The sequence below is a fragment of the Solanum stenotomum genome, chromosome 7, assembly GCF_019186545.1.
Source record: "Solanum stenotomum isolate F172 chromosome 7, ASM1918654v1, whole genome shotgun sequence".
In the NCBI taxonomy this organism is placed as follows: domain Eukaryota; kingdom Viridiplantae; phylum Streptophyta; class Magnoliopsida; order Solanales; family Solanaceae; genus Solanum; species Solanum stenotomum.
The window spans coordinates 4,566,150-4,586,233 of record NC_064288.1 but is presented as its reverse complement, the minus strand read 5'-3'; the positions used below and the strand labels follow the sequence as shown (position 1 = coordinate 4,586,233).

At 32.1% G+C, this 20,084-nt stretch overlaps 2 protein-coding genes, 1 long non-coding RNA gene and 1 pseudogene across 3 annotated transcripts; all 4 read right to left on the bottom strand.

Annotated features, from left to right (window-relative positions):
• Window positions 1-368: 368 nt before the first annotated feature.
• On the bottom strand, window positions 369-1,004 carry LOC125871322 (uncharacterized). The gene has a single exon (XM_049551910.1). The coding sequence runs from the start codon at window positions 1,002-1,004 to the stop codon at window positions 369-371; it is 636 nt and encodes a 211-aa protein (XP_049407867.1).
• A 2,075-nt stretch (window positions 1,005-3,079) lies between these two features.
• Window positions 3,080-6,028, bottom strand: LOC125870303 (uncharacterized; annotated as a pseudogene).
• A 2,980-nt stretch (window positions 6,029-9,008) lies between these two features.
• Window positions 9,009-12,004, bottom strand: LOC125871320 (uncharacterized). Its single transcript, XM_049551908.1, has 3 exons — window positions 11,696-12,004; window positions 9,351-9,364; window positions 9,009-9,105 (listed from the first exon to the last, which is right to left on the bottom strand). Exons 1-3 carry the CDS (start codon window positions 12,002-12,004, stop codon window positions 9,009-9,011), a joined length of 420 nt encoding a protein of 139 aa, XP_049407865.1.
• Window positions 12,005-14,973: 2,969 nt separating this feature from the next.
• Window positions 14,974-15,377, bottom strand: LOC125870346 (uncharacterized). Its single transcript, XR_007446882.1, has 3 exons — window positions 15,307-15,377; window positions 15,103-15,189; window positions 14,974-15,010 (listed from the first exon to the last, which is right to left on the bottom strand). It is a non-coding gene; the product is annotated as an uncharacterized LOC125870346 (long non-coding RNA).
• Between the last annotated feature and the right edge of the window lie 4,707 nt (window positions 15,378-20,084).

Genomic DNA, 20,084 nt, shown 5'->3' with positions numbered 1-20,084 from the left:
AAACTTATAATTTTCAAAAGATTTAAACAGAAAAAAATCATTTGAAAATACCAAAGAGGGTTCAGGGTTCAATTTACACTTCGAGAAGAGTTTAAGCATTCGAAGTGTCCGCTAACATGTGGTTGACGTGCAACTTGACTAAAATACATTTAACTATTTTTTGGAAAATAATGATTTAACATAAAAAATAATAACTTATAATATTTGATTAACTTTGTGAAAATAGTTAAATAAATGACACATTTTTTTATTTTTTTGATTTTTTAGAAAAAGGGATCCAAAATGAAACATTTTACTCAAAATACAAGTGATTTGTTCGCGGCCTGCAAGGCAGTGAGACTTGTAACCTTTCTAGACTTGAGGCCATCCTATATGGATTCTCCCATTCTGATCAGCTCTGAAAACTTCTGTCCCATCATGGACAACATCCTTTCATAATACTCGGGCTCTTGAGCTCGAATAAAAGCAGAGGTTATTTCGCTTTCAGTCATCACAGGTTGTACCTTTGCAACTTCTTTCCTCCAGCGGCACGCATATTCACGATAGTCCCTTATGGTCTTTTGCTTGATTTTTTCCAAATAATATCTGTCGGGGATAGCTTCGACATTAAACTGGAATCTTTCCAAAAAAAAATCTTTGGCCAGAGCCCCCCATGTAGACCACTGACGGAGTTCTTTAGATGTGAACCATTCTAACGCCTCCCTACTGAGGCTTCGACTAAACAACCTCATAATTAATGCATCATTTTTTTCGATACCCACGAGTTGGTCACAATAAGCTCGTAGGTGAGCCATGGGATTGCCAATTCCATTGAAGGTTTCAAATTTTGGAATTTTGTAACCTTCGGGTATTTCCAAGTCAGGGTGCATGCAAAGGTCCTCATACTCAAGTCTTGTTATCTTCCTCGAAGATTGGACAGTTTTTACTGCCTCGGAGATGGCATCCTTCATAACATTCATTTTTTGTTCACGTTTTTCTTCTCTCAACCTCCACTCCTTCTCCATTTCTTCATAGTGATCCAGTTCCGGTAGAACATGAAAGCTAGGACACGACTCAGGGATTGTATAGGCTAGTGGAGTTTGGAATGTTACGGAAGGGCATGCAGGCTGGCTAGGCAAAACACTTGGATTATTAGAGACTAGGGGTGGGATTTGGTGGGTTGGTGTAAAGATTTGGGAGTGATTAGTGTTAGGTGCTTGGTTCTGAGTTGGTAATGGTGGTGGTGGTGTTTGGTAAGAAGTGCTGAGTCAATGGCATGAGGATTAGGGGTGGAAGTGATGGGTCATGTGGTATGGGTAGGAAAATAGTTGGGTAATGGGGAACTTAGTGTTGGAAAAGGAGGTGGAGGTCTTCTAATTTCAATGGGGGTTCATTCGATGCAATGACCAGTTTGGCCAGATCTTTGGTCTGTTGAGGCTCTTTCTGTATTTCTGCAATTCGTTGTATTAATTGAGAGATCAACTCACTCTGATCAACGAGTTCAGTATTTCTGATGGTCACATCCATTATTCCTATTTCTTCAGAAGTACCAGTCATTTTGTTCTTGCCTTTCTCCAAAGAATGACGATGGGAATGATGGTATGATTGCTTCAGATCTTGTAAAGTAGGGATGGTCGGCCAGTTTGATTTCAACACAGATCAGTTTTTACCTGTAGAGAAGAACAATTCAAAAGATATGTGTGTTAGTTTTTGTTTTTAACGAGATATGCAAATAAGATGACATAAAAATAAACACACAAGTGTCATTTTTCTTGAAGCAGATTAATCCACAGAAATATTTCGGGTGAATTTGAGGACTCAAATGGAAAGAAATTTTTTTTGCAATTGAATTGGAAAGGTTGACTTGCATAGAATCATGCTGATTTTTTCCACTCATATGCTTTTGTAGGTGGAACTCTTCAGAATCATTCACTAATAAGGGAGAATAAAAATTGAAAAGATAGGGACCGAGCCTTAAGTAGGCTGCCTACGTATCCACCAAGGAAATTAGGCCCGACGTAGTTCGAATTACATAAGATAACCTAAACGTACCCTTCTCGAAATTGATAGAGAGACTAGGCTCGAAAAGAGCTTCCTACGTACCCCTTATGGGCTCAAGTCTCGCGTAGTTCTTGATTACAATAAAAATTTAAAAACAACATGGCAAACATGAAAATTGCGTTACATAAACCTAAATCTACCCAAAAGCTTTTTTCCTTCTTCTACAACTGTATGGTGACGATCCGGTGCTCTCGTCATCTGAACCCTCTTTTGTTTTACCATTTTCCCTCATGGAGGAAGCATTCCCAAAAGTTAGTTTCTTAATGTCCCATTCAATTTCGGAGACCCTTGCAAACGCTTTAGTGATATTAATTATCTTTTGATCAATTTTTGCAATCTTTCTTTTCACCGAGGATGTTTCCATGTCAACCTCAATAATTCTTTCTCGTAGCATCCATTCAGTTTGGTCTAGTACTGCAAGTCTCCTTTTGGCTGCAGTTATCCTCTCTTTAGTCTCGATAAATTTTTTGAACATTGATTCTTCAGTTTCTTCCTCACTAACCAAAGCAATGGGTGGGATTGGTGCGTTGACACTCTTTTTAGACATTCTAGCAAATCGACCTTCCTGTGATAGACGAATAAAAACTTAAATCATGATAAAAGTGATAGATTCCCTGTTGAATCTCTTTGTGATCAGATCTATAATTAGTATAATGATTTTCTCTAAAAATAGAAGACATTTGAATGCTTAATAACTTGAGAAACACACAGATCACTGCCCAAAGAGCTGGTCCTAACTCTGAAATAATGAAGTTGTTCAATTGTTAAAACTAAAATAATCTAATTCAGATTCTTCATTCTCCATACTTTCTTTCCTATAAAGGAATTTAATTACATTAGTAATCTAACTCAGAATGATTAAAATCCAACAGAGTTAAACAAATTTGAAATTCCAAATGAATGATAAATTTGAAGGAAGAAAAATGTAGTGGGTTGTAAATTTCTCGCAGTAGTATACTTCGTGTATTTCAAAAGACTTGCACAACTTACTGATCACATTATGAACGATATTCTTCTAATACCTCAATGATTCCACCTTTAGTTTTTAAAACTGTGTTACTTTTTTTTACCACAACTTTTTGAAATACTTCTAAATATTTGGAATTGTTAATCATTGTGACTTTTAGTTTGGTGTGAAAGTCAGATGTAGACCGACCTTTTACACTTTTTTGGTTGGTGTGGGTGGTTCAAATTTCGGTGTCGCATTTGAAGAACCAGTTGTAGTAGTTGTTGCCATCACCTCCACCTCACTTATTTCCAAAGGCCTTATTTTTTTAGAATTCCTATCAGTAATGCTCTGTGGAGTATGTTCCTTTTCCATGTAGGAAATAATGGACAAAGTTGCATGCGTGCTATTTGAGCTGCCCGAAGATGACTTCCTTAGCTGAATTTGAAATAGTTTGTTTGACAACATCTGATAGACATGATTAAGAGACAATGATTGCCGCTGTAAATGTAAAGAGTTACGACAAACACTTTAGATCTAAGCATATATGCTAAACTGTTTCTGCTCAAAATATATGGTATTGTGACAATACATGTGTATAAGTAGCCAGCGGGAATGAGAGATCACCTTAGCGCAAGTTATGTCAAAAATGTCTTCCGCTGTCATGGAGAGTAATTTTTATCCCAATTCAGCAGAGATAGATGATATAATTGTAGTAGTACCATCAATAAGATCAATTTGAAAAATACACCTGCAATCATGGCAAGTTTAAAATTTGTGTATAATATACGCAATATTTTGTACAAACGGTAATTTACAAGTCAAAAGTATAGTACCGAGGCACTAATGTTGTTTTGCGATTGCATTTTGGACATTCAAAAGCATTTTTATCCTTTGTGCGCTTCTTTTGTTTGCATCCTGAGCATTCAAGTACACAAAACTCTTTGAATTCATCTGATATGGCCATTTCTGCCTCAACATAGAACAGTCCCATCTGTCGGAAAATATCATATACATAATACGTGTTAAATTACTCATGAGTAAATATAATTTGTTTTTATTATTTAGCCAAAGCTAGACAATGAGAAAAGTAATAAGCATACTCTCAAATGACTAGCTTCAAGTATGACTAACAGAAGCCGCTGATGACATTTCTGCAATAGAGAAAACTTGTTGGCCAGCAGGAGTCACTATCATGGGAGGGATAGATGAGCTTGTTGAGGTTTTCTCTAACATACGACTTAACAACATTCTTTTTGTTTTCTTTTGCCCTATTGTTACAATAGATAATATGTTTAGTAGGTTCTTTACATGTAAATTAAAGCTAGAGAATAATGATGAAATGTGAGTACCAGTTGATCAATTCTACTGCCTGTGGGTAATTAGGATCCACACTACTGTGGAATTTAACCTAGTCTGCAGTGACAATCTTGTATAACACATATCTTGTTTAATGTTTTGTTATTATCTATAATTATGTTGGTAAAAAGTTCAGCACATGTGTACCTTGATAAGTAGAGATTCCTATACTCCTTTCGAGGATTACAATCAGATCTGCCTCTGTTGCCATTTTAGCTGCAATTTCATTTCCTTCTATTTCTCCGAAATCCTCCCATAGAGTAAGGAGAAACTAATTTTTCCTCAGAACGCGAGGAGAGAAGACTAAGTACTATGAAAACGCCCAGACCATAACTGATGATTCGATCAAACAAATCAAAAAAGTCTTTACTCATTCAAAATATTTTCAGAAAATGAGAAAATAGAAGGTGAAATCTTATACTTACTGATTATCACAGAGGGTAATTTCTCGACACTTATGATGACTGCGACCTGCGTATTTTTGAGGACCACAACGAAGAACGATTGCCAGTATATCTGGTTATATAATACATAATGAAATGTTGTAAGTGTGTGTATCAGGAAACATGTATATTTTATCCTGATAGTAGCTATTAAGATCGATATACCAATTTCAGCAGCAGAATCAACCATCATATGAGGAATGCGGTCAAAGGTTGTGATATTCAGCTTGGTTGGTGGTGGAAGTGGTTTCTCAAGTTCATTAGATGGTTTGATATGTTCAATTATTGTTTCTTTGTCAAGAATCCAGTAAAATTTATGTATTGGCTTGCCATATGAAGTTGGCGAGACTTTGACTTTTGTAGTAGAGATGAGGTAGGTATTGATGAGTTTAAGCTTATCTGCATACTGCTCAATTTCATCGGCATACATAACTGCCTTAATCTGGCATTCCTGAAAGTAAGAGTTATAGAAAGCTGAGATTAGGTCTTATTCGGATGCAAAGAAATTCCAAAGCAGAACCCAAAAAAATATAATAAAAAGGAAAACACATGCAAGAGTATCCAACACACCTGAAATCGAAGAAGTGCTACAGTAGAAGTAAAAGGTGCAAATGAAATTCAAGCAACATTAGGATTTGGGAATAAGAGAAGAAGAAGAAGAACACTTCAAGTACAACTGTTGAAAGAGAAGGACAAATAAATAAAAGTAGTATTACATTTAGTAGGTACAATTATTTATTTAATGAAGCAGGTCCACATATGGTACAACTTGTATTACTTTTGGAACCATTCCTTATTGCTTTTCGTACAAAAACCAAAGAAAAATGTTCACATGAGGTAAAAAGAAAAAGAAGAATATTCATAAGATAAAATATAATAATGAGCTGACCTCTTCATCTTCCAAAATCAAATTTTGGAATGTACATTTCTTGTCAGCACTTTCTCGCGGGCGTCCGATTTCGACAATTTGAACTTTGCAAATCCAATCTCGTGTTGCTAATTCTATTTGGTCGATGTTCAATCTTAGTACCATGTTTGTACGAAATATATTTAACAGAACAGTAGTATCTGCAGGATAGCATGACTATTGAGTCAAAGTCCTTTCTTTTTTGTGTTTTCATGAACAAGGGTGATTTAATTAGGAACATGCAACAACATAATTGTCCTCGACATACTAAAAGTCAGATCATGTAATGAAAACAGAATATGAATATTTGGAATGAAAATTGGAAGATGCAAGAACATAATTATCTCTAAGTTACTGAAACATTAGAAAATGTAATAAATACCCCCAAATCTGTCTGCTGAGTAATAAAATTGGAATTTTAAGTCAAAATAGTAACTGTAATTTTGTCCTATTTTGATTTTTCGTGTTGGTGAGAAGCAAATCTGCAAGAAAAATTGAAAATGGGAAGAGGGAAAACATGAAAAGGGGAAAAAAATACCTGAGAAAGGAGCAAAAGTTTTTCTTCAATGGAAGCCTATTAAATTTGTGCTCGATGAGTAATAAATATATATTACCTTACCCATATTTAGAAAGGACACTAAAAGTACATGTGTCTTCTTAAAAATTGATGGGGTTTTGGTAGGCAATGAAATTGTGCTAAAAAAGAGACAAAATCACTATCAAATGTAATGATTTTGTCTCTTTTTTGGCACAATTTCATTGCCTACCAAAATCTCATCAATTTTTAAGAAGACACATGTACTTTTAGTGTCCTTTATAAATATAAGGGTAATATCTATCCTTCCATCTCTCTCTATATATATAGGCCTTATATAAATTTGGCAGCAAAGTGCAAATCGAATGTAGTAATCAATATTATGCATGTAAAAACAAACTACTCAAATAAATAGCAAAAATACTAATATGACCAAAATTTCATTAACAGTAAGATGTATTAAAAGGCGAGAATAGATAAAAACTCAACATAACAAACTTAGAACTAAAATAAAATATTCAAGGAAAAAAAGAAACAATCAACTATATAGATGCATGCATGTTGAACATCTGCCAATACACCAAGCAGTGAACAAAAAAAATTAAATAAAACTTACTAAGAAGTGCAAAGTAATAGAAGCAACCACATCAGAATAAGATGATTAATTATTGAAGAAATGAGAAAATCAGTAAACGGGGTGGCATATATCAGAGTATGTAGTATTCATATTTGGACCAAAACATAGTAGTTACAAATAAGTTCAGTTAAATGTAGGAGAATTCCAAATTTGACATATGAAGAAAACATGAAAGAGTCTATCTTACTTAAAAGTCAAAAAATGGGAAGTTTCTGTCTTGATTTCACTTATTTGAACAAGCTACTAAGTGCAATGTGCTATTTGTGGGTTGTTAATTAATCAATTTTAAAAAGAGGAATGGACCATGACAAATAATTGGTCGAAGGAGATGCCCCTCATAACTCTCAATATATGTCGAACAATGGATCTAAAAAAATTTAGAAATTAAGTTAATCATTAGTGCTAACCTCAGATACCCTTCTTTCAATTGTTGCTTTAAGATATTGAATCACTTTTTTTCGTTTTGCGTCTGATTTTACCAGGAAACATCTATATGTCTTATGCAGTACTCCTTCAATGAGAACAAAGTTTGTAATATTAGTTCACAAATGTTCAGAAGAATAAATAATGAAAGAGATTTCAAAACAAATAAAAAATTGTGGTACCGGTGCGCTATTGGTACTTCAGGATCTACATTGCCATGGAAAATGAAATATTGCATATCGGGCAATGTAAAAATTGTATCAAAGAGAAGATTTGGTCTATCCTTGCACCGGATTGTGATAACGGAGTAGTCCTTATCTTACCAATAAAGGATACTCACATTAGGCCTCTCTTTTTCATCCAATCCTTCACCAGCAAGACACTCATAATCTTGGTCTGCCAACAAGTTGGTGAAGGCCTTCTCTCGGTATGAGAGACCTCTCAACTAAAGAAATTTGGCAGATATACATACCCTATAAACTGTTACACCAAAAAAGTTGAAAGTTGTAATTCACATGTAACATTCCATTCCTACAGAAAGAGTAGAAAGACAAAATAACCACATCATAAAAGAGCAACTGAACACAAAAAGGCTGATGAAAGTCTTCTGTTCATCAGTAATTTTTATTAATAACACCCTCAAATTTTATCAGTGTATTATATAATTAAAAAGAACCCAAAAAAGGAATCAACGATGTTGCTGAACAGAACCAGGTTAAGACAATAGAATTTTTTGATAGGTTGAAAATTATCGTCCATTGGATCTTCCTTGCAGTCATTTTATTTATAGTTGTAATGTTCGGACCAATTTTTGTGCACTTTGTCTATTCGAAGAAAAAGTGAAACAACAAACCAAAAGCCAATACATGATTACCGAATACAAATGAATATATGATACTCAAAATTACGTAGTTGACCTAAAAAAAGCAAAAAAGGATATTCATAAGAAAAGAATTAATACTAATACCTTGCATGATTTATGGAAGACGGTAATTGATAACATAGTGGCTCACATCTTGAACGGTAGAACCAAAACCACCAAGATATGTCCCAAATGTGCCTTCAGTCCTAATACAAATAATGTTGTTGCAGCCTAAAAATAAAAATGGCAACAAAAAACTTTAAATGAGTTAACTAAGGCATATTACCATACAACTTGGATGCAGAATTCACTTAAAAATTTAAGGCATAGACATTCTTGATATCTTAGATTTTTGTAAGACTGTCTAAGTTTTTTCACTATTAATGGCTATAAACATTAAATTCATCAAAGAAACTAATGCATTGGGCAAATGAAGAAGTAGTTAGTATCATGCATGTAGAAATCTTAGGAAGAAACTATATCCAAAAGAGTAGAAAACTGAGTTAGACATATCAAATTGTACTTACTGAATCTGAAAGAGTTGAAAAGACGATGCAAGAAGGAACTAATAAGTGGAAACATCATATATATCGAAATCATGTGTATAAAAAACAATTACTGAAAAATATAAAAATGATTCAGAAACATTGAATTACATCAACTGACTAACATGCTTTGCTTATTAAATTTATCAGATTTAAGTTATATCTTGTACGCTAAGTGTGAACATTAAGTTACATGAGTTGGTAGAGCAAGAAACACAAGGCAAACATGCTCCTTATAGGAGAACCATATCTATTAGTGAAGCTTAACAATCAGTATTAAAATTTTCTAAAAATGTAAGCAGGGATGGTTGTTAAGCCTGTATTGAGAATCTTCTAGGCAAACCGGAAGAAGGGGAAAATTCTCGATGACGTTCAGCAGGAAAGAAGAGAGTAGCAATACCTTTCGAGCTAGCATAGAGCAGTATAAGACCGTACAATTGTTCCATGCAATAGCATGAAATTCCTACTAAACTAAAGAAGCAGACGACTGAAAACATTCTCATATGAGTTTCTTTCATACAGTAGAAAAGAGTACATTTCATATGAATCTCATACCACACCAAATACTGGAGAATTTCGTCCAAAACAAAAGAGTTATATTTTTCTTTTAAGTAAGGTATCTGTCGAAATACATCTATATCAAACTAATTTACCTGAGAATCTGCTCCTGCAGATATAAGCACGTTGACAGAATTCAAAAAGGAAGCGCAGTTATTCTCTTATGATGTCCTTTGAGCTTTGTCTTTACCTACACAAAGGGATTGTACTTGATGTCAACGAATTTAAACTAAATACTGAATTAGTAATATTCCAAAAATTACATAATGAAATAAATGTCTGAATAACTCAACCTCGTCAATTCGGGGACTATATATCTAGATGGAGGACTCATCCATTCCAATGCCAATAACATTGTATGTTGAGGATAAAATTGCAAAAAGGTTGTTGCGGTCTCTTACGTGGGACAAACATAATTGCTTTTTCTCCGGTGACATTTGTGCATATCTAGTATGACGATGCAAATTTCTGTCAGCAGTTCTTTCTTGAGCAATCACACAGTTCTTTCTTGAACAATGACAGTATCTTTATTTTTGTCCATTCCTATTTCAAGTAGCTTACATTAACCTATAAATTAGGCTACAAAACGTTAGAGAATAGTAAATGAGTTTAACAGAACAACCAATGGGATCAAATGACATACATTTGAAACATATCTTTCATAAAGTTTGAAGATTTGAGCCTCCAACTTATATAGGATTTGTTATCATGACTCTTAATTGATGAGTAATTGGCCTCTTTCCTAGAATGGATTGAATACGAATAGTTGCGGCTGTAGAAAAGGAAACAGCAAAACGCCAAAATACAGCAGTGAGTCAACCTCAAAATGAGGTGTCAAACAATAGCAGCCAAATAGAACAGAAGTTATTGTATCAATAAAAATGCAAAACAAAAGTTATTCTAGCAAACACAAGTGAGTACGATAATGTGAGAAGTTAAATAACACACAAAGAGAGAAGCTAAGCAAGAAAAATTCACTGAAAGTACATTCAACAAAGTTAAGAGCATTAATTGATATAACATTATGACTACAAAATTTTGTTTACCTCATCACCATTTATTTGCACTTGTATCATCTCAAATAAAAAGGTTTGAAGCCTTAAGAGGTAGGTCATCTCTGTCATTTCCTTCAGCTAGAACTATATAAATACTTACCCTTGATAGAATAAGTTGTTCCTGCAATGTTAGGATTTAGGCTAGTGAAAATTAAACATTTAAAATTTAACTAATTAGCCAGGAAGAATCTAAATTGAACTGTGAAATTTTAAACTTAAAATGTTGAACTGATATGATTACGAGCTAACTCTTAGTTATCTTTAAAAACAGATGAAATAAATGAATCCAAAATTTCATAATGTGTAGCATGAGGGTCCTTACTTGTTAGATTTCTTGTGTTTAAAAGTATCATGAGAATGCTTTTCGAATGATTTAGTCATAAACTACGTTATATGTAGAATGATCATATGTGTCCTATATCGTAGGCGAACGTATTAATAATTTTACGTTCTCTGAACATTTTGCTCGAGATAAAGCAACATAAAGTTGTCCATGTGAAAAAACTGGTTCACGCAAATATATTCCAACAAAATCTAATGTTTGACCTTCAGCTTTGTTTATAGTCATAGCAAAACATAACCTTATCGGAAATTGTGTTCTTTTGAAGGGAACTAGTAGCTTCTCATCTTGTGATGCTAATAATGGTATCTTTGGAATAAAAACATGTTTATTTTTAAAATCACCACTGAAAATAGTAGCACAGGTAACATGTGATTTAAAATCATGACATATCAATTGTGTACCATTGCATAAACCTTCAGTAGGATTTAAGTTTCTTAATAATATAACTGGACAATTTTTTTTCAAAGTTAATCTATAAGGTGGTAAGTTAGCAGGATGTAAGGTACGCAAAAATCTTCAAACTGGCATTGATCATTTGGTTCAATTGTTTCATCAATAGTATAAGCATGTCATTTATTTCATCAAAAAATTATTTTTTATTGTCAAAATAATATGGAAAGTTATAAAAGATGGATTAGAATAGAATGTATGCAAATCAGGATAAGTAATATTAAACAAAAGATTCAAAGATTCTATTTCATGTGTAAAGGGAATGATAAAGTTATTGAGAATTTCAATTTTGTTGAAGTTGTTAGTTTTTTCTTGTCCATTTTCAATTCTCATTAAATATGCACAAAATGTTGGATCTTTTTTTGCACGCATGTTCTTAGATAAACACAATTTTTCGAGATGATTCCAAATATGAGAGTATAATAAACTTTGACTAACAAAGTCTTCCTTTTTGCCACTACGAACAACGGGAAGTGTTTGTCTAAGTCTCCCCCAAAAACTACTACTTTTCCACCAAAGAGTGTTTTTGTATTCATAAGATCTTTTAAAAGTGTATCAAGAGCTTCAATTGTTTTTTTTTTGCCATTGAGACCTCATCCCAAACAATTAACTTTGAATCTCGAATTAGAGTCGCTAATGAACTTTGTTTACTAATATTGCAAGTGAAATTCTCATCGATGTCAACAGGAATTTTGAAATGTGAATGAGTTGTTCGTCCTCCCGGAAGTATTGAAGCTGCCGCACCAGAACTTGCAGTTGCCAAAGATATGCATCCTTTTGTTCTTACAGTAACCAACAAAGCTCGATAAAGAAATATTTTTCCAGTTCCACCAGGACCATCAATGAAAAAAGCTCCTGATTTATTAGAATATACTCGTTCAAGAATTATGTTATATGCCATTTTTTGTTCAAATTTTAATTTGGTTTGTAGAAATATATCTTCTTCAGACACTATTATATTTCTTTCAAAAATATATTTCTTTCACCTCATTAGTTGTTCTAGAAGAGCTAACATTTCCAAATATATCTTTGAATTCATTTATGTTACGTCCCATTGAAAGTAGAACTTCATTGATATGATTTAAAACTAACTGCTGGATATCGTATTTTTTAACATTTGGAATTGTTTTAAAATCTTCCGAAATAGAGTCTTCATATTTTTCCAAAGATCTTTTGGGTTACCAGGATTAAAATAAACTAATAATGTCGCAAATAGTCTTCTTAAACTATAAGGCATTTGATAGCTTACAGCTTCAGACATACACTAAATTAAGTTGTTATCAGAATGTAATAAGCCTTTTGTTCTGCATCTTTCCTAAATGTAGTGTAGCATCTTCCATCCATTGTACAAAGATCTTTGTATGATTTTGGTCCCCTTACGTTCATTAGAAGCAACCTAAGATAATATTTTTCTCCTTCGGTTGGATGACATGTCACAATACGTTCGATAGTAAGGCGTTATTTTCGACACGACCACATTTTGTATGATGATGACCATACAAAGTGTTGGGAAACTCTTTATATAGTAAATTGAGATTTATAGCATCACTATTGATTTTGTTCATAAAGAAAAATTCAGTTAACATTGTTTTCCTTATCATTTGATTGTTTATTATTTGATCCACAGTTTGGTTATTTATGAACGAAACAAATTGTTGTCCATCAAGATGCAATTGCAACTGGCAAACAGTTGGAGTTATTTCACTTATCGAAAAAGCAAACAGACTCCATGCAGCCTCTGGTGGAGAAACCCATCTAGCAGATTGGTATTCTTTGATTTCATCTATTTCTACATTAGTATCATTATTATGTACACAAAATGCAATTTTATCATGTCCTTTGCAAATATACTTGTAAATGTATTTGACAACCTTAATGTCAGAACATATTTCAACATTAATATGACAACTGAATTTGTTGAGTAAAAACGGATTGTACAGAACAACCCAAGAATTATCAATGTTGTGTGCTGTAACTTTGACTTGTGTGATTATTTTTGGTCTTTTGTGAACGAGATACAAATTCTTTCCTTTGGTTGTTTGTTCAGTAAGTTCTTTTGGATATTTAAACTTACATTTTCCTTCTTTTTGCATGCAAGAATTTGAAGGATTTAAATTGCCACAAGACCATGAATCATATGTTTGGTCACAAGTTTGTATAGATGATGATCAATATGGGGATCAGGTAATTCAGCACATACAATTTTATCATATGCTTATGGTGTTAGCAACTTATATCCATCCATAAGTATAATGAGAAAATGGGCATGTGGAAGACCCCGTTTTTGAAACTCAATTGTATACATAAAAGCTGCAACCTTTTCAAATATGTTTTTTTTTTGAATATCTGTTTTAAGTTCTTCTACTTTTGCTCTGAATACTCTACTAACTAAATCAGGTCTGTTTTGAACTTCTTCCATTGGCTCTAAATGTTCTTGTATTTCAGGCCAAGAAGAATTATAAGTCATCATCAAAAATATGTCGAGTTTTCCAAACTATTGTACCAAAGCAATGACATCCATATATCTTCGACACATATCTCTTGGGCCTCCAATGAAACTACCAGGAAGGAATTTTTGTCTCCGAATATTGGAAGCATCTCTTTCTCTTTGTCTCAATAAATCAATGATTCCTTAAAAGGCTTCAACTCTAAATAGATCTTGATTAAATGAAACAAAATCTAATATTTGTGTCTCAAGTTTTATATATTGGTCAACTATGTATTGTTGAAATACCCTTCTAGAAGGTAAAGTTTCATTTGGTTCTTGATCTCTTATTTGAATTTTATAACAAAAATATTCACGACAAGAAATAATCTCTCTTTTTCTCAAGCCTTTTGATAAAACTGTAGATTCCATGTGAAGGACTCGATCAATAGAAGTCATGTTCATTATACTTGGTAGCTGCTCATATTCACAATAAATTTGTGTTTTGGAATAATTGTACGTCTTTTTGAATTTTTTAATACCACAATGCCAGCCATTTTGACCATAAGGAAACAACAGTGGATACTGCAATGGGTCATAGCATCCATAATAGTAATTTACCAATTGACTTCTGTTACTATGAGTGTACATTCGAATATGTGGTGTGGAAATTTTATCATATAATTGATCTTCAATCCAAATTACCCCAATTTCGGATGCAGTTGGTAAGTTATGTGTTCTTTGGTCTAAATTGGAACTTGAGTTTAGAGCAATATAAAATTCAGATAAATTTGGAACAACTGTTAACGATCTTAGAAAAGTAGAATAAGGATTAACTTTTAAGTATATCCATGAGCTTTGTAACAATCACCTCATTAAGATTATATGTTAACGTCATTCGATTTGTTAGCTCATTTTTGTTATCATAGAAATATAATTGTAATTTTTTTCCTTTTCCTCCAGAGGGTATCAAATCATCAATGAAGTGATACATTTTTCCTTGGACTTTAAATGTATAGATGCCACAATTTCTCTTTGCTAATTCTCTATCATAATGTACTCCAAGTGAAGTGAATGCAAACATATTATTGTAGGCTCTACTATAAGTGCAAAAATGTTGAGATTCTTTGGAGTGACCCAAGAACAAATTTCGCAACTCAGTAGGCATGTTATGAGAAATTAGTCTAATTGATCCATTATCACAACAAAAACCTGGTGATTCATATTGAAACCTTTTTGCTGCACAAAATTTGCAATTTGGAACTTTCTTTAAAAGTAAGTAATCTTTTGGCAATAAATTTTCATTTTGTAGATTGACTTCTAACTTATTTATGCATGTGCATGGTAAAAAGAAATTATTTGTTATATAAAGGCACGATAATACATGTTTTTTTATTACTTTGATAGAAAGAAGCATACCTCTATTTGCAGTACATCTTGAATTTAATTTAGTTGCAGCATGAGATGCAGTCGATGTTGATCCTAATATGAGGAATAACAATATTTAAAAACAGCTAGCCAATTATTAAAAATCAATATAGTCTAAATAGTTTAAGCACTATTTCTGAACTCACCTACTTCGAAGGTAGATAAGCAATTAACTATATGTTCTCCTCTAGTTGAAGTAATTACTAGTAGGTTTGTAGCTTCGGAAGCTTCAACTACAAAATGAGGAAAACAATTGCAGTAAGAGTAGGTGAGCTGAAGCGTGTAACTATAGTTATAGCTACTCAGACGACACATTTCACAAAAGGAAGATAACAAGATGGTTAGGTCACCTTGTTGAGGAGATAATGAAGAAGTGTTGATTGTAAGAGCGGCAGTACTATTTCATTGATGAAGGAGTTTTTGTCTTTTCGATTCAACCCTTTTTTCTCATAGCTGGGATAAAAATAATTCCTTTCTCTCTGGTGACATCTATGCATATCTAGTACGACAACACAAATTTCAGTGAGAAGTTCTTTCTTCGATAGACACATTATCTCTATTTTCTTCCATTCCTGTTTTGAGTAGTTCAAGATTTGTTAAATTAATTTATAACTTAATGTAATCTGGAAACAATACATAGAATTGACAAAAAAAATGCAGACAATAGTAAATGAGTGTACACAATGGCAATACAGTCAATGTTCTGTTGAACATTTGTTGAACAATAAGTATTATTAGTAGTTTCAGTACTTTACGATATGAAGGTAGAAAGTAAACTTATTCATATCCATAAATAGTAAAATAAATAAAAATAACGTCAAGCAAGAAAATTTAATACACATGAGCTGCAAAAAAGAAACTTTGTTTCAATAAATAAGCAGTCTTTGTGCTCTTAAGAAATTGTTATGTGAGAAAGATGCCATTCATATAATTTCACTGTTCATATGATTGTTTTATGTATTTCATCATATTCCCTCGTCCGTCAAAAGAAGTGAGGGTAAAACAAACTAAACAACAGTATGTAATCAATGGTGGGAATTGAATAACGGATTTGTTTTGTAATTTTCAGACAATATTTCAATTTTCTAATTTTGTATCTCAAATCGTCATTATTAACTTATTTATTTTATGAATTCTAACTCGTCCAGAGTTATCGGAAGCAAGTTGAGAGATATTTCAACTGAAATTAAATTTTATAGTAATTTTCAACTTTGAACTGCATAATAGAGGGGTAAAGAGTACAATCGTAGTTTGTATGTCCTAAGGATGTCGATTATAGCCAGGAATTAGTTTTTGCATGTTATAAAAGTATGAATGGATATAGAATAAGCATTTACTTTATGAGATAACATAACACTATTACTGTCACTAATATAAATGCTTTAAAGTAATGTCTACAACTACAAGTCCAATATCTGCTCCAACATGATATTGGAAGGTTAATACGTAACAACGCTACAAAGTAGCAACTTATGAGTGTAGAAGCAACTATTTCCCAGCAATGCTAGGGCCAGCACCAACTTTCAGAAATTTTCGAACAAAATATGAGCAAAATTTGCTGAAAAACTCACATGCAATAACTTTGAATAGCTATTTGACAACCCTCAATCTCCTTATAAATGCAACATTTTTAAAAATTTCAATCCTTCATTTTCCCTTTTTAGTTGTAACCTTAAAATAAGCAATTTAATATAAAGACTAACAACAAAACAAACAAAAAAACAAATTTGATTGGAATCAATGCATATAGCATCCTTCCAGAGAAAATTGATAATTTCAACTATTAAATTTTTTCTTAAGATAAACCAACTTGAATGGGGAAACAATAAATTGAAGGACCACACCAAGATGGAAAAATATAGCAACTTTTAAAATGTTCAACAACTGAAGAAACTGATGAAATTTAGAGACCGACAAAAGGGAAAAATGATTATTTTTTTTATGCATGAGAGAGAGATAGAGAAATAAGAATGGGAGTAACTTAAGAAAAAACATAGCTTGATGCTTGTTAACATGTGTCAACCATGAAAGAGAAAGCAAAGCACTAAAAATTCTCATGTTATCAGTTCCAAACTGAATTGGGGGATTGGGATTTGGGACAAAAGAATCTTCATTCAAAGGGTGAACGTTTAACATCAAATACAAACTAAGCATCATTCTAACCAATTAACAAGTTCAATTGTAGAACTAAGTACCTTCAATTGTCACAAAACCATGCTCTAATCCAGCCCTGAGCTTTACATGCTCTTAGTTGCATTAGTGTATATATAGATTTAGTAGTATTTCAGACTCAGGGATTCCTTTTTAAAAATAAAAAAAAACTAAACAGGTGAGGCTAGAAGGCGTCTTTCAGACTGGGGAGTCAGGATCAACATGATAGAATATTCAGATAAAGATGAAAATGTAAGGCTTATAAAACAAAATCATAAAATCAAGATGATATGAAAACTACTATTTTATTAACTGCAATAATGATACTAATAATATGAATCAATAGATAAATTACAATACCAAAATTTCATTATTAGACTTTGTAAGAATCAGATAGTGAAGTGCATCTTCAGGTATAACCCCTTCTTTTATCAAAACAACTGAAAATAAGACGACACATTACTTTACCTGTAAGTTAACAAATTGAGGCGGTGAAAAACACTCAAAATTAGCATAAAAATCATATTTACTCTTTAACAACCAGTGTAAAATGCCTTTGTACCTGCATCAAGTTATTGTTAAGAACAAAACACGTACACAATGGGTAAAGACAGTCAACAGAAGCTACGGCAAACAAGATATCAAATTAACCCTATTCTTACAGCTCAAGTGCTATTTGAAGGACAATTTAAATTGGTTGTTGTTCCACATTTTAAAGCAGTGTTCGTCCTCATAAACTATCCTTTCTAAATAAGAAAGATAAGAGTAATTATCAAATTATTGTAATCTAATATATATATATATATATATATATATATATATATATAGAAAGGAATTAATCAAATTGGGTCTTCTTCTTTCATAAAAAATTATGGAGGATGGACAGAAACCTCAAAGTAGAACCCCCAAACATATAACAAAAAAGCCATAAAACAAAACAAAAAACTAAAGATAATAATTCTTTTTGCTAAATAGAAAGAAGATATACAAACCACCAAGGGGAGATTTGTGACCCAAAGTGTTCCGCTCTGACTTAATTCCTTCCCTTTTCTATTATCCTGACGTTACGAAAAAATTGGGATTTGTAACTATTTTTTTCGTCAAATCTATTGCACTGAGGAACAAATTGTTGTGCTGCGAGATTTTTTCGCATGAAATTAGCGGATCCAACAAAGACCCAAATTTTACAGATCTAGTAAATCAACATAGAATAAACAAAAATGATATTAGGTCTTATTCGGATGCAAAGAAATCCCAATTTTTTTCGTCAAATCTATTGCTCTGAGGAACAAATTATTGTGCTGCGAGATTTTTCTCATGAAATTAGCGGATCCAACAAAGACCCAAATTTTACAGATCTAGTAAATCAACCTAGAATAAAATAAAATGATATTAGGTCTTATTCGGATGCAAAGAAATCCCAATTTTTTTCATCAAATCTATTGCTCTGAGGAACAAATTGTTGTGCTGCCAGATTTTTTCGCATGAAATTAGCGGATTCAACAAAGACCCAAATTTTACAGATCTAGTAAATCAACCTAGAATAAAAAAAATCATATTAGGTCTTATTCGAATGCAAAGAAATCCCAAAGCAGAACCCAAAAAAATATAATAAAAAGGAAAACACATGCAAGAGTATCCAACACACCTGAAATTGAAGAAGTGCTACAGTAGAAGTCAAAGGTTCAAGCAACATTAGGATTTGGGAATAAGAGAAGAAGAAGAACACTTCAAGTACAACTGTTTTCATATAAAGTACAGGTGTTGAAAGAGAAGGACAAATAAATAAAAGTAGTATTACATTTAGTAGGTACAATTATTTATTTAATGAGGCGGGACCACATATGGTACAACTTGTATTACTTTTGGAACCATTCCTTATTGCTTTTTGTACAACTCTTTAATTTAATGAAGTGGGTCCACATATGGTACAACTTGTATTAGTTTTGGAACTATTCCTTATTGCTTTTGGTACAACTCTTTTATGCTGTGTTGGTACACCCTAAGTGTCATTTAGTACAACTCTTTTATGCTGTGATGGTACACCCTAAGTGTCATTTCTAAATAAGACTAGATATGGGACCCCGTGCCAGCACGGGGCCCAATATATGTTACTGTTTCTGTTTTAATTTATGTGGTAAATATGAAATTTGAAGTTAATCAATTTTTTAGTATGTTTTTATATATTTTAAGTTGCTAATTATTTGTATTTAGAGTATGTTTTACGTAAATATATTAGAAATCACAATAATTAACAAGTTAATATAAAAAAAACTTATAAAAAATCCATTGACTTTTGAAATTTCATTTGTATCACATAAATCAGGACCGAGTAATATATATGAAAATTACATAAAACGTACTATAACTCACAATAATTAGCAACTTAAAATAACTATATATCTATATTTCTCCCAATTTATGCGGTATAGATGAAATTTTGAAAGTTAACAAAAACTTTTTATATGTTTTGAAATATTTTAAGCTATTAATTATTATGATTTATAATACTTTTTACATAAAAAATTTATTTATATAAAGTATAAAAGTAAAAATTTAGAAAAAGGAAACATAAATGTCAGCAGGAGTCCAATCTATGTTAATTTCTATGTTTTAATTATTGTAATACCGATTGAATTTGGAGAGCCAACTAAAAATTTTTAAAGGATTTTTTTTTATAAATTTTAAGTTGTTCATTATTATAATTTATAATATTTTTATTAATTTTAAACCAATATATGTTTTTCTCTGTCTCAATTACATGAGACATATGGAATTCAGAGAGTCAACTAAAATTTTAAAATATGTTAAGTTGTTAATTATTATACCTTATAGTACTATTTCGTGATTTTCAAATAAAATATGTATTTTTTAATTTCAATTTATATGTCATTGATATAATTACATATATTAAGTAATGAAGAATTAATGTGTAAATTATGTGACACCTATGAATTTTGGAGTGTAAATCAAATTA